The sequence below is a fragment of the Mandrillus leucophaeus genome, unplaced genomic scaffold (genome assembly GCF_000951045.1).
Source record: "Mandrillus leucophaeus isolate KB7577 unplaced genomic scaffold, Mleu.le_1.0 Scaffold91, whole genome shotgun sequence".
In the NCBI taxonomy this organism is placed as follows: domain Eukaryota; kingdom Metazoa; phylum Chordata; class Mammalia; order Primates; family Cercopithecidae; genus Mandrillus; species Mandrillus leucophaeus.
The window spans coordinates 322,307-337,033 of NW_012109919.1; the positions used below are offsets into that span (position 1 = coordinate 322,307).

Consider the following 14,727-nt stretch of genomic DNA (forward strand, 5'->3'; position numbering starts at 1 on the left):
GAAAATTTAACTGACTAGAACATTCACTGATAATTATACTTAACTTAGCTACTACCTAATTATAAAAACAGATAACTTAAAAATAATCAATATAAAAAGACTAACAGTCAAATATATAATCAAATACACAGAAGACTAAGTATCTTATGAAAAATCTATACAATGGACAGTAATGGTGGGGACTGTGGTGATTTTACTCTTGAGTATCTATGTTTTCTGTGACATATATAAGGAAGTCTCTTTAAAGCAGATGATGAAAAGACACAATTTTATGATTGTTAGAATTTTTCATTTAATCTGTAACTAAAAATATTTAGACTTAAAATTAAGTTTAAGAAAAATCCAATCTGTCCTATGTTCTTTTTTTAAAAGAATATTTATATCAATTAAATAAATTAAAATTTTCATTTACCTGTCGGTTCCTTTCATCCATTATGCGTGTGATTTGTATTTTCTTCCGCCCCATTTTCAGTCACCTTTCCTTATTTCCTTATATTCCAAATATTTAATTCAAAAGCTAATTTTCTTCAATACCCTAATGCATCGTATACAGCTTCTATTATTTCAGCTTCTAGTCCAAGGGGTACAGCTGAAATTTTCTACAAGATCTAAAAGAAAACACAAATTAGAAGATTTAAAATCTGTGAGTTTACAAATCATGTAAGTGTTATACAAATTTCACATTTGCTTTTATACTGCACACAGCATTATTAGTTGAAATTTCTGGTTATACAAAATTAGTAAGTAAGTTGAAGTCGTTAACTTTACCCCTAAAATGCCTCTTGAATCTCTTTGTGTCTCTAATTCTGGATAAACTAATGCAATAATAATGTTTGAGGTTTTCTCAATTTATATAATAATAGCAGCAAGAGCCAAGCCTTACTGAAATTCTTCTATGTACTAGGCATTTTCCTAAGTATGGACATGTCTTAACTCATTCAATCCTAACAGCAATCTGTAATTATTACCTCCATTTTATAAATAGAGACACTGAGACACAGAAAAATTAAGCAATACGCCCGAGGTCACATAGTAAGGGGCACAGCTTGGGGTTATAAACTCAGGGAGTCTGGTTCCAGCACTTTTGTTCTTAACAACACAGAATATCCTTAAAAACTTCTGATGACCTCCATACCAAACAATGAACTAATCTGGATAGCCCCAATCTGTCTTTTCAAATTCTTGCAAATTGCCCTAGCCTCCAGCCAAATTAGTATTTGTCAATTCACAAAGCCACTATATACTTTCATAAAAACATGCATTTAAATGAAACATTCCTTTGGCCATTTAATGAACACCTCCTTATCAGTCAAGGTTCAGTTTGCACGTCACTTTCCAGATGAAGTGAAAATCTATTTCCCTTGGTAGAATAAACTACAGCAACTTTGTGTGTGTGTATAAATTCCAAGTCTGCTTTCCTTTAAGACTGTGAATCCTTCAAGACTTAAAAAATCTTTCAGGCGTTTTTTTATTTCACTTATGCTGTGTAGCAGGATGACTGGAAATGATATAGTTTGTCATGTTCTGAATGATGGCTGTGTCATTTTAAAAACCTAGTGCTTTCAGACTTACATAATAAAAATATGAGGAGATGGGGGAATGAATGCTATAATACAACAGTCATAATAATACATTCCCATGGGAATTTTATGCAAGCATTTTTAATACTGTACATGTGTATCTATAAAACTTCAATTGTACTGTGCATATCCAGTGTGTGATTAAATCTGGCTTTTGCTCAATCAAAAGCTATGAGCCTTTCATTACTTCTCATTTCCAGCACTAACATAAGCACAGCATTTCTTATTTATCTTCCCTCATTATTTTATTTCTTCATTCATACAAATATTAGTTGATCATCTATTAACTGACTGATAACCTATTGTTCACCTACTTCTAATCAATGTACTTCCAAACACTGAACTATGCACAGAGGATAATGTGGCCAGAAAAAAAAAAAAAAAAAAAAAGGAAATGATTCCTAATCTAGCAGAGTCTAGTAGAAGAAAAAGACATTAATCAAAGCATAATGCAAATGAGTTTGCATAATTCGAAACTAGAAAGTTCACTTATCTGAATTAAATTTATGGTTCAGGAAAGGCTTCCCTGAGGATGTGTCTCATACTCAAGTCTGAGTATGAGAACAGCATGTGCAAAAGCCCCATGACAAAAGGGAACAGGAAACATTAGAGGAACTGAAAGATGGCTAGTCACTGGTGGGACCCAAACAAACAGGCAGCTGTGTTGTAGAATATTTCTTTTAAAAGATCACATTGTATCCAATTCCCAATATAAAAACTTGTACTGTAGTAGGCAGGAGAAATATTAATACATTTTACTGCAGAGCTAGTATTGCTAAGGCATGCAAGATATTTTAATGGCTGTAAGATGGATACATTGTACTACCTTATATCACCTAAAAAATTCTGAATTCTATAACATATTTGGGCATTTTTTTGCTTTTGACAATGGTGGAGTAGTTTGCTTCAAACCAACCTTCCTTTGAGAACAACTAGAAAAGAAAAACACAAGATAATCAGTTTTATATCACTAGAGAACTTTCAAAACTAGAGAATCTGCAGGGCGGAGATCTGGAAGAAAGAGGTGATACCAGTCTCTGGACTCATCTGTCTGTAGATTCCAAAACCATTGCCTAAGAGACTGAGAAAGTTAAGAGAGTTTTCAAGAGACCTGGGGGTGGACATACAAAACTTAGATTTAGGGCCTGCCAAGGAGGAATAGCCCTAGTAAACACACCAGGTATATGGACAGACTCCAAAGAACTATACTCTAGGCATAAAGGTAAACTAGAAACAGATGAGCCCACACAGGAAGAAAAGCACAGCTTTAAATCATCTCAATCCCTAATTAGATTAAGGCAATCTGGGCTAACTACTCTTATCAGCCTAGCTATACACCAGTAGCAAAAGTAATTCTCAGCAGAAAGATAGCATCATCTAGAAATTCATATTTTTTTCACGTTTCATATCAATGTCTAGAAATCAAAATATAACCAGTCAAAACCCAAATGAAACCAAGATTTTTAAAATGGCAATAGAAACAAATTCACGGTAGATCCAGATAATGGTGTTATCAGAAAAAAGTTTAAAATAAGTTAAATATTCAAGGAATTAAAAAGTAAAACTAAGAATTTTCATAAACAAAAAGTGGAAAACATGAATCAAAACATACAATTTTGAAAAAGAAGTGATGCATGGTTTTAATAATACTTTAGACACAGCTGAAGAAAGAATCAACCCAGAAGACAGGAAAGAAGAAAACACCTAGACTGAAACACAAAAAGAGAATGAGAAACATAGACAACACTGAGAAATTACAGCACATGGAAAACGGATACAAAATACATGTAACTGGAGTCTCAGAGGGGAGGAGAAAACATACAGGCAAGAAAAAAATATCTGAAGACATAATAGCTAAAAACTTTCAAAACTGACCAATGAGACATCAAGCCACAGATGCAAGAAGCTCCTCAAGCAAAATAAATACAAAGAAAATCACACTTAGGCACATCAAAGGGGAGAGGGGGAGAAGGAAAGAAAGAGGGGAGGGAGAACAGAGGGACAGGGGCAAGAGTGGGGGAGAGAGAAGGAGGTCCCCCATCCCCATAAATTTTTTTTTTTTTTTGAGACAGAGACTCGCTCTGTCACCCAGGCTGGAGTGCAGTGGCGTGATCTTGGCTCACTGCAATGCCTGCTTTCCAGGTTCCGGCGATTCTCCTGTCTCAGTCTCCCAAGTTGCTGGGACTACAGGCACCCATCACCATGCCCAGCTAATTTTTTGTATTTTTAGTAGAGACAGCGTTTCTCGGAGTTAGCCAGTGTGGGATATGATGAGGTTTCTCTTCAAATAACACGTTCAGTCTTTTATTCTTTAATTCATAGTACCTCCCCGAAGCCTTTTCCCCTTTTTCTCCTTTTTGCCTTTGTGAGATGCCCAGGCATGCCACAGTAGCAGGCATTATCAGTACCAGCTCACATTCCTTTCCTGATTTGGAAAGAGGACTAACTTTCAAGGTCATTACAGACACCCCTTCCCCTTTCCCCTCCACTTTCTTTTACGTGCCCATCTTATCTAAAAAAAATCAAATGTTTAGCCAACCGGGATTAGTTCAGATTGTACAACCCCACCCCAGCCAACGGGGAAAGGGTACAGGGGCATGTCTTGCATCAGGAATAAAGGCTCTCGTGCCCCTTTATTCAGGTGTGCTCTCATGGCGACTGGCCAAGGAAGCCCCCCTCTGCGGAGAAGTAAAATTGCTTTGCTAAGAATCCTTTGGTAGAGTGTTCAATTCCCTTAGGATTTTGAGTGTTATTCCTAAAACCAGATAGTCTCAATCTCATGATCCACCCGCCTCAGCATCCCAAAGTGCTGGGATTACAGGCGTGAGCCACCGCGTCCGGCCAGACAGAGAGATCTTACAAGCAGTCAGAAAAAATTTAAAAGATTAACTTCAAGAGGCAACAATAAGAGTTATAGCTGGTTGACTTTTCCCAAATAATAAAAGCCAGAAGACAATGAAATGATGTCTTCAAAGTGCTGGTGGGGAAAAGGCAAACTAAAATTTTGTATCTGACAGAAAAAAAAAAAATCCTTCTGAAATGAAGGCAAAATAGGCAACTTTAAGGCAAACAAACAGTTTGCTGTCAGGAAATACTGAAGAGACTTTTTCAAGTAGAAAGAAAAAAGAACCCTAAATACGGCTTGGATATGCACAAAAAATGAAGTGCAATGAACAGGGGTGAACAGGGTTAAGTGAATAACTCCAAAGGAATACTGACTAAAAAATAACACTTTGTGGGACTTCAAATGTTACAATACATAACATTAATAGTACATAACAGGGGAGGATAGCAAAATGAAATAAAAGTGTCCTAAAATCCTTTCATTGATTAGGAATTGGAAAAAACACTCATTTACTTTAGACCTCAATAAGTCAAGGATGCATGTGGTAATCTCTTGGGTAACCATGGCAAGAACAGTAAAAGTACAAATAGTTAAGAGGAGGAAAAAAAATGGATTAATAAATAACCCAAAAGAAGGCAAGAAAGGAAAGACAAATAGAAAGCAAACAGGGAGACGACAGATTAAATCCAAATATGTAAGTAATGACATTAAATATGATTAAACTAAACCTCCAATTTTTCAAAGAAGATAATAGAAGTGGATTAAAAAAACAAACCCCAATTATATGATGATTACAGAGGACACATCTTAAATATGAGGATACAGAAAAAAAGTAAAAGCACAGTGAAAGACACACCATGTAAAACACAAACCAAAAGAAAGTTGTGTGGCTATCATAGTAAACTTGAATGCAGGAGGTAGACACTAGGTACATATACATGGATTGCATGGATAGATACAGGATACTTCAAAACAATAAAAGTTGAATTCACCAGGAAGACATATCAATTCTAAATTTGAGTGTACCTAACAACACTTACAGTTAGGAATCTGTTCCTGAAAATCAGACATGCTGCATGAAAACCATAACCAGAAATTTATTTCCCATTATTTCAAGTAGGGAAAAATTATAATATGTTACACATCAACTATAATCCCCAATCATTTCTCTTTTAAAATTCAACACACAAAAAAATGCCCATTTATAGTAAATTACCATGGCTAAGGGATGTAAAATGCTTACTACATGACTTCATATGCAGTTACTTTCTCACAGCTTTTTTCCCTTCTCCACAATTTAACACTTCCTCAACTTTTTTGTGCATTCTACAAATCTAAGCAAAAATAAGGGCTAAATACGAAAGGCGATTAGAAAAGTGTTCAGGACAAACACACACAGAAGACAACGACTCAGAGGCTTCTAATATTATAATGTCTTGCTTATTGCCAGCAACATCAGAGATGCACATTCCGTTTACATGCTTCAAAATGCCTGAACATGATTCTAATATTCTACAAACTATACTTGGAATATAATCTGTGACTTTTCCCATACACCAGTTTGTTAGACTACTGAGTTTTGCAATGTAAAAATACACTTTTCCTAAATAAACTTCAGCTAAGAAACAGGGTATGCCTATATATAAAGCCAACACCAAAAAAACTAAGTCAAGTCTACAATTATAGCAAGTCAATTTTTTTTTTTTTTTTTTTTTGAGATAGAGTCTCGCTCTGTCGCCCAGGCTGGAGTACAGTGGCGTGATATCGGCTCACTGCAACCTCTACCTCCTAGGTTCAAGTGATTCTCCTGCCACAGCCTCCCAAGTAGCTGGGACCACAGAGACCCACCATCAAGTTCAGCTAATTTTTGTATTTTTAGTAGAGGCAGGGTTTCACCATGTTGGCCAGGCTGATCTCCAACTCCCACTTCTTCACTGGCCCTAACCCACTTCATGTTCCTTACTATCCTCCTTAACCAGTTTAATTTTCACAACCTCACCTCCTTTTGGCTCCAAACCCTTGCCTCCATTTTGTTGCAAAACCTGACCCCTGAAGACCAGCTTCCATGTAGCTAAATATGGTTAGATGAAAAAAATTAGCATGCTAATCAAGCCAATTAATCTCACTTTAAGTTCATGAAGGTCATGAACCTTAAACCTCAAATATTCCCTTCATACTACAATCTTCCATTTCCAGAAACTTTCCATTTCCCAATTCCTTGTTGATTATTTTATGCCATATTCTCTCTGCTTACATCTCCAACATTCATCAGACATCTTCACTCTCAGTTAGATGACTTTGCTTGTCTTGATCCTGAGAGAAATTTAAAATGTACAAAATAATAAGCAAACCTGTATCTGCAGAATTTCAAAAGTTTCAATTTTATAAAGATGTTAATTCTCCCCAAATTAATGTACAGACTAAATGCAAACCCTATCAACATATCAGCAGGCTCTCTCTTACTGTATATGGAAACTGATAAGCTGATTCTAAAATTCATTTGGAAATACAGAGGTGAAAGAATAGCCAAGACAATCTTGAATGATAAAGCTAAAAGACACACATACCATATAAAGCCATAAAAATTAAGATGCTGTGATTTTCCCCCAAAGAAAAACTCAAAGCTAGCAGAAAGCAGGAAAAAATACATTTGAGAGCAGAGATAAATGAAATAGAGAACACAAAAACAACAGAAAAAAAATCAACAAAGCCAAAAGTTGACTCTTCAAAATGATTCACAAAATTGACAAACCTTTAGCTAGACTGACTAGGAAGAAAAAGAGAAGACTCAAATTACTAAAAAGTCAGAAATTAAAGTGGGGGCATTACAACTTACTCTATAGAAATAAATGAGACTGTAAGAGGGTACTACGAACAGCTATATACCAACAACTGGGATAACCTAGATAAAATGGACAAATTCCTAGAAACACAAAACGTTTCTAGAACTACCAAGACTGAATTGCAAAGAAATAGAAAAAGAGTTGAATAGAGCAATAACTAGTAAGGAGATTGAATTGGTAATTAAAAATCTCCCGACAAAGAAAAGCTCTAGACCCAATGGCTTCATTGATGAATTCTACCAAACAAAGAACTAACACGAATCCTCCTCAAACTCTTCCAAAAAATTGAAGAGGGAGGAACATTTTCTAAATCATTCTATGAGGTCAACGTTGCCCTAATACCAAAATCAAAGATACAACAAGAAAACTATAGACCAATATACCCTATGAATAGACAAAAAACCCTCAATAAAATACTAGCAAACTGAATTCTACCGAATACTAAAAGGATTATAATGGTGATCAAGTAGGATTTCTTCCTGCAACGCAAGGATGTTTCAATATACTAAAATCAGTGTGACACACCAACCACATAAGAGAATAAAGGGGGAAAAAACCATGATCATCTGAATTAGTACTGAAAAAGGATTTGACAAAACACAACACTCTTTTATGATAAGAACACTCAACCAAACTAGGAAAAGAAGGAAACTACTTCATCATAATAAATACTATATATAAAAATTCCACAGCTAACATCACATTCAATGATCAAAGACTGAAAGCCTTTCCTCTAAGATCAGGGATGAGATATGGAAGACCACTTTCACCACTTCTATTCAACACTGTAATGGAAGTTCCAGTTAGAGCAATTAGACAAGAAAAAGAAATAAAGGCATCCAAATTAGAAAAAAAGAAGTATAAATATCTCTGTTTTAAGATGACAGGATCTCTTTTGTCCCCTAGAATCCTTTCATGAGCAAGCATGATCTTACATGTAGAAAACTCTAAAGAGTCCACAAAAGAAATGGTATAACTAATAAATTTAGTAAAGTAGCAAAATACAAAATCAACACACAAACCAGCTGCAGTTCTATATATTAACAATGAACAGTATGAAATAAGAAAATTCAATTTACAATGGAATCAAAGAGAATACAGATGCTACTTGACTTATGATGGGGTTAAATCCCTATAAACCCACCATAAACTGAAAATATCTTAAGTCAAAAATGCATTTAATACACCTAACCTACCAAACATCACAGTTTAGCCCATCCTATCTTAAACGTGCTCAGAACACTTACATTAGTCTAGTTGAGCAAAACCATCTAATACAAAGCTATTTTATAATAAAGCTTTGACTACCTCATGTAATTAATTCAATACTGTAATGAAGTATGGTTTCTCCTGAATGCATATTGTTTTCACAACACTGTAAAGTCGAAAAATTGTAAATCAAACCACTCTAAGTCGGGTATCATCTGAACTTAGAAAATGAAACAAGGAGGTGAAGGTGAAAAGTTTGCATGCTAAAAACTAAAAAACACTTGACAAAAGAATAAAGACATAAACAAATGGAAAGATGTCTTATATTCATAAATTGCAAGATCATGTTATTAAGATATCAATACTGCCCAAAGGGATCTACAAACTCAATGCAATCTCTATTAAATCCCAATGATATTTTTGCAGAAACAGAAAAGGTCACCCTAAAACTCATAAGAAATCTCAAGGGACTCCAAAGAGCCAAAATAATCTTAAAAAAGAACAAAGTTGAAGGACTCACACTTCCTGATTTCAAAATTTACTACAATGCTACAGTAATCAAAACAGTGTTGTCCTGGCATAAAGACAAACAAAAAGACCAGTGGAATAGAATAGAGAACCGAGAAATAAGCCCTCACATATGGTCAAATGATTTTCAAAAAGGATGCTGAGACCATTCAATGGGGGACAGTCTTTTCAACAAATGGTGCTGGTAAAATGGGGTAACTACCTGGAAAAGAATAAAGTTGGATGTTTACCTAACACCACATACAAAAACGAAATCAAAATCGATCAAAGATTTAAACCCAACTGCTAAAACTATAAACTCTTAGAAAGAAAACATACAGCAAAAGTTTCAAGATGTTGGATTTGGCAATAATTTCTCAGTCACAACACCAAAAGCACAATAAACAACAACAACAAAATAAACAAACTAGATTTTATCAAAATTAAAACTTCTATGCATCAAAGGGCACTATCAACAGAGTAAAACAGCAACCCCAAATGAAAGATAATAATTGCAGATCATGGCCGGGCGCGGTGGCTCATGCCTGTAATCCCAGCACTTTGGAAGGCTGAGGTGGGTGGATCACCTGAGGTCAGGAGTTCAAGGCCAGCCTAACCAACATAGTGAAACTCCATCTCTATTATATACAAAAATTAGCCGGGTTGGTGGCGCATGCCTGTAATCCCAGCTACTTGGGAGGCTGAGACAGTAATCCCAGCTACTTGGGAGGCCTGAACCCAGGAAGCAGAGGTTGCAGTGAGCCAAGATCGCACCATTGCACCAGCCTGGGCAACAAGAACAAAACTGTCTCAATTTAAAAAAAAAAAAAAAATGCAGACCATATATTTGATACAAGATTAATAACCAGAATATATTTTAAAACTCAAAAGCAACAAAAACATAACCCAATTTAAAAATGGGCAAAGGACTTGAATAGACATTTCACCGAAGACAAACCAATGTTCAATAAGCATATGAAAAGACGCTCAACATCACTAATCATTAGGAAATGCAAGTCAAAACCACAATGAGATGCCATTTCACATCTATTTGAATAGCTATTGAGAAACAGAACAGCAAGCACTAGCATGGGTGTGGAAAACTGGAACACTTGTGCACTGTTCTCGGGAAAGTAAAATAGTACAGCTGCTATGGAAAACAGTATGGCGTTTGCTCAGAAAAATAAATATAGAATTTCTATCTGATCCAAGAATTCCACTTTTAGATATATAATCAAAAAAACTTAAAGCAGAACTCAGATATCTATACACCAATGTTCATAGAAACGTTATTCACAATAGTGAAAAGGTGGAAGCAACCTGAATGTCCATCTGTGGGAGAATAAACAAAATGTGGTACATACATACAATGGAGTATTAATCAGCATTAAAAAAGAAGGAAATCCTGTCACATGCTACAACAGAGATGAACCCTGAAGACATTAGGTAAGGGAAATAAACCAATCACGAAAGGACCAATCTGCTCATGAGTCCATTGGTATGAAGTACCTAAAGTAGTCAAATTCACAGAGACATAAAGTAGAACGGTAGTCAGTTGCTGGGGTTTTATGGAGGGTCAAGAGTAGGGTGTCACTGTGTAATGAGTACAGAGTTTCAGTTTGAGAAGATGAAAACATCCTAAAGAAGGATGGTGGTGATGGTGGTACAGCAATGTGTATTTATTTAATGCCACTAACCTATATACTTTAAAAGGGTTAAAGTGGTAAATTCTATGTTAAGTATGTTTTACAAATTTCAAACAATTTCAAAGAATTCACATACAATTTCAAAATATTCAAATACTGAAAAAAATGCATATATCTTCCAAATAATTCCAGGAATCAGATTTTATTAATTCAAGCTAACCACTAACTTTTTAAATCATGCATGTAGTGATTTTTCCATGTGGTAAAGCTAAAGGAGTTTTACTCAAAATGGCAACATTTAAAACCTACCTTTAGAAAACACAGATGGGCATTTCTCACATAAACTAATATTATCTTTTCCTAGGAGGGAAAAAAAGAATCTCTCTAATTAAACCACAAGTCCTATATCTGTTATTCAGGCAACAGGCATGCAGGAAAAAATTACTTTAAACTGAATACTCGGGTAACTGAAAAAAAATCTGTCATGTTTTTAAAAAATCAGGAACCAGATTTTTAAAAACATTCCCAATATGGGCTCTACTGTCTTAATTTAAAAGGTATCATAGAATCTAGCACTCATATTCAGACCAATTTAGTACTAATACTGATCACAAATGTTCATAGTCTTTTAAACTCAATTTTGTTTACTGTTTTAAAGAACCTTGTTGCTTAAGTAAATAAATATTTTAAGAGCATGGACTTTAAACAGGGGGTAAACTTTACTTTTTAAACTGAGTCCTTATTAACGCCAATCATTGAGTTCATCAGAACACCCCATTTTGATGACTCTGGCCAATCAACTACACATTAAAAATTTTTTAAACTAGCAAATGATTTTTTGAATAAAATGATTATGTACAATCAACAACTGAACTCTTTTAAGAAATAAACAGGCATCTCTATCAAAAGAAAATCTTTAAGGATCCATTACTTTTTTAAGAGTGGAACTTAAGAATTTAATTTTGGACATACTAAACTTGAGATGGTCACGGACAAGTGAAAATGTCAAATAGGAAACTAGACATAAAACTCATACATCAGGGCTAAAAATAAGCATTGGGAGTCTTGGGCATATAGACAACATTAAAGGGACAAAATGTAAAATGAAAACAGCAAACTCAGCCCCAAGGAACAGAAACACTTACTACTGTTGCAAATGAAGGGCCCCCAAATCAACCTGCAGATGTAAAGTTTTTAAACAATTTGGGCAACATTTAAAAACTTAGTATTTCAAAAAGAAATGAATTTCAGCTTCCCCTGAAAAATCCATTCTACTTTCAAGAATTTAGTCTAAGAAAAAAAATTATGAAAATTAAGAAAAAATTTTATAAAAATTAAGAAAAAAATATACAAATAAGGATGTTCACCCCAACACAATCAAAAGAGTGAATACATGGCAGGGGAATAATATAAAAGCCTACAAAGATGGCCTGTCCAATCAGTGCTGTAGTCATTAAAAAGGCTAAACACTGTACAATAAATGTTCACAATGTATTCTTGTGGGTAGAAAAAATGTAATTCTAGTTTTGTTTTTAAATATTCTGTAGATAGATGTTGGTGAGGTTGGCCGGGTGCAGTCGCTCACGCCTGTAATCCCAGAGCTTTGGAAGGCCGAGAAGGGCAGATTACCTGAGGTCCAGAGTTCAAGACCAGCCTGGCCAACATGGTGAAACCCCGTTTCTACTAAAAATAGAAACATCTGCCAGCCATGGTGGCAGGCACCTGCAATCCCAGCTACTCGGGAGGCTGAGGCATGAGAATCACTTGAACCTGGAGGCGGAGGTTGCAATGAACCAAGATCACAACACTGCACTTCAGCCTGGGGGATTGAGCAAGACTCTGTCTCCAAAACAAAACAATACAGAAAAAGGGGAATATTTACACATTGTTTGTGAGAATATAAATTAGTTTAGCCACTGTGGAGAGCAGTTTGGAGATTTCTCAAAGAACTTAAGACAGAACTACCATTTGACCCAGCAATTCTATTACTGGGTATATACCCAAAGGAAGATGAACTAATCTACCAAAAAGACACATGTACGTTTTATCGTAATACTATTCACGAGAGCAAAGACATAAAATCAACCTAGATGTCCATCAACAGTGGAATGGGTAAAGAAAATGTGATGCATATACACCATGGAACACTACACAGTCATAAAAAGAACAAAATCATGTCCTTTGCAGTAACATGGATGCAGCTGGAAGTCATCATCCTAAGCGAATTAACACAGGAACAGAAAACCAAATACCACATGTTCTCACTTACAAGTGAGAGCTAAACATTGAGTGTATATAGACACAAAGTTGAGAACAAACACTGGAGACTACTAGAGGGAGGAGCGCAAGAGGAGGGTAAAGATTAAACAACTATCACCTACTGTGCTTCCTATTTGGGTGACATGAATATTCACACACAAAACCCCAGTGACACACAATTTACTCATGTAACAAACACACACATGTACCCCTGAACCAAAAATAAAAGTCAAAGAAACAAATTCTGTAGATATTGTGTTCACAGATAAAAGACTAGCAGCATATACTCAAGTTATTTAAAGTAATAACTTAAAGGCAATTTAAAAAATTATTTTCATTTTTCCTAAAATATACACCATTGTTGTGGTAAGAAAAAAAGTTACCACAAAACAAGAACTAATGGATGCTTTGAAAATTAAGAAGAAAAAAATCCTGAATGCCAGAAAACAATCAAGGATGAACTTTAGACATTACTGAAATGTCGCTTCTACTTTACTATCTTGTGCAATTTCCAGTTACTCTTTCTTCACAACCCGACTGAGAAGGTTTATTGCAAGCCAAGTGAGAAAACCTGGATCCCAGCCCCAAACCTGTCACTAAACTAGTTGTATAACCTTTAGTACCTGACAATTTCTAAGTAAAAGTGACTTTTTATAACAGGAAAATCAAATTATATGCATTATATGTACCACATGAGGTCAGAATAAAATACCATACATTTGTAAATATTTTGAGGAAAGGGATCCGAAAGACAGTATTACTACAATACTAACACGTACATTTTCAATCATGGCATAGAACACATTAACATTTATGATCTGAAAACAAAATGAGTAATCAGTTGGCTGAATGGAGAAATAAAGGTTTTCTAGGGCTCTGCTGCACAGTAACAACAGCAATGCACTTTACACATAACTTTTTAAATTCTTACAACCTCTTTATAAGACAGGCATTATTATTATTCCCATTTTAAATTTGAAAAATAACTGAAGCCTAGGCAGTAAATATCACCCCGGCAAGGTTGCAGATGCTAAGTACTGAAGCCAAGACAACTCAAGTCTGTGTTACTCCAGAAGAGCACTCCAACCACTGTATTCTGCTGCCTTTATGAGGGGGTGAGAAGCTAAAGTCCTGCATCAGTTTTCAGAGCAGCTAGTCTCAGGCGCAATGCACCAGCCTTGCCCAGGAACCATAGATCCAGGCCTTTCCCAGGGTAAGTAGTCTGGTTGCCACTTGCCCAGCCCTACCACAGAAATCCTTATCTCACTGCTGCCAAAGAAGCACTGACTACAAACCCCAGCGACATAAAGAAACCCACCACTGCTCTCACAGCCTGGTTCTTTTCCTCCTTCCCCCTTCCATCCTCAACAGCCATGCCAGAGGTGTTATAATCTTTCAAGCTCCAAGTGCTGCCACCTCCTGTTTGCTCACACTTTGGAATGTAGTTCCAGTATACCTATCCTTTCACAATTTAAATTTCACACATGCCTTAAAATATAAAGCTTGTCTTTAGCCAGTATACACATATTTGCAACCATTTAGAAAAACTTATTTTACTTAACTTACAAGTGCTAACTTTGTATTTTAAAAACAATTTCAAACTTACTGAAAAGTTATAAGAACAGTATAGAGAATGCCTGCCTATTACCCTAGATTCACCAATTTTTCACATTTTTTCATTAACTTTCATTCTCTCTCTTCTCACTCTCATGGGTATGTTTATGTGTATATGCACTACACATCGATATAAAAATATATAAATAAATGTATTATTCTGAACTGCTTGTGGGTAAGTTGCATATATCACGCTCTTTTACACCTCAATATTTAAAGTACAA

General features: G+C 35.4%; 1 protein-coding gene across 4 annotated transcripts in view; it reads right to left on the minus strand.

Moving 5' to 3' along the window:
• MEF2A (myocyte enhancer factor 2A) overlaps window positions 1-14,727 on the minus strand; it is a 125,492-nt gene that overhangs the window by 86,866 nt on the left and 23,899 nt on the right. For 2 of the 4 annotated variants that reach the window (XM_011969805.1, XM_011969804.1), the window contains exon 1: window positions 413-609. In XM_011969805.1, the coding sequence (XP_011825195.1) occupies window positions 413-466 (54 nt within the window). In that variant the 5' untranslated portion in view covers window positions 467-609. Of the gene's footprint in view, window positions 1-412; window positions 610-12,259; window positions 12,468-14,727 lie in introns of those variants that run through there. The other 2 variants (XM_011969802.1, XM_011969801.1) reach the window with 2 other exon arrangements.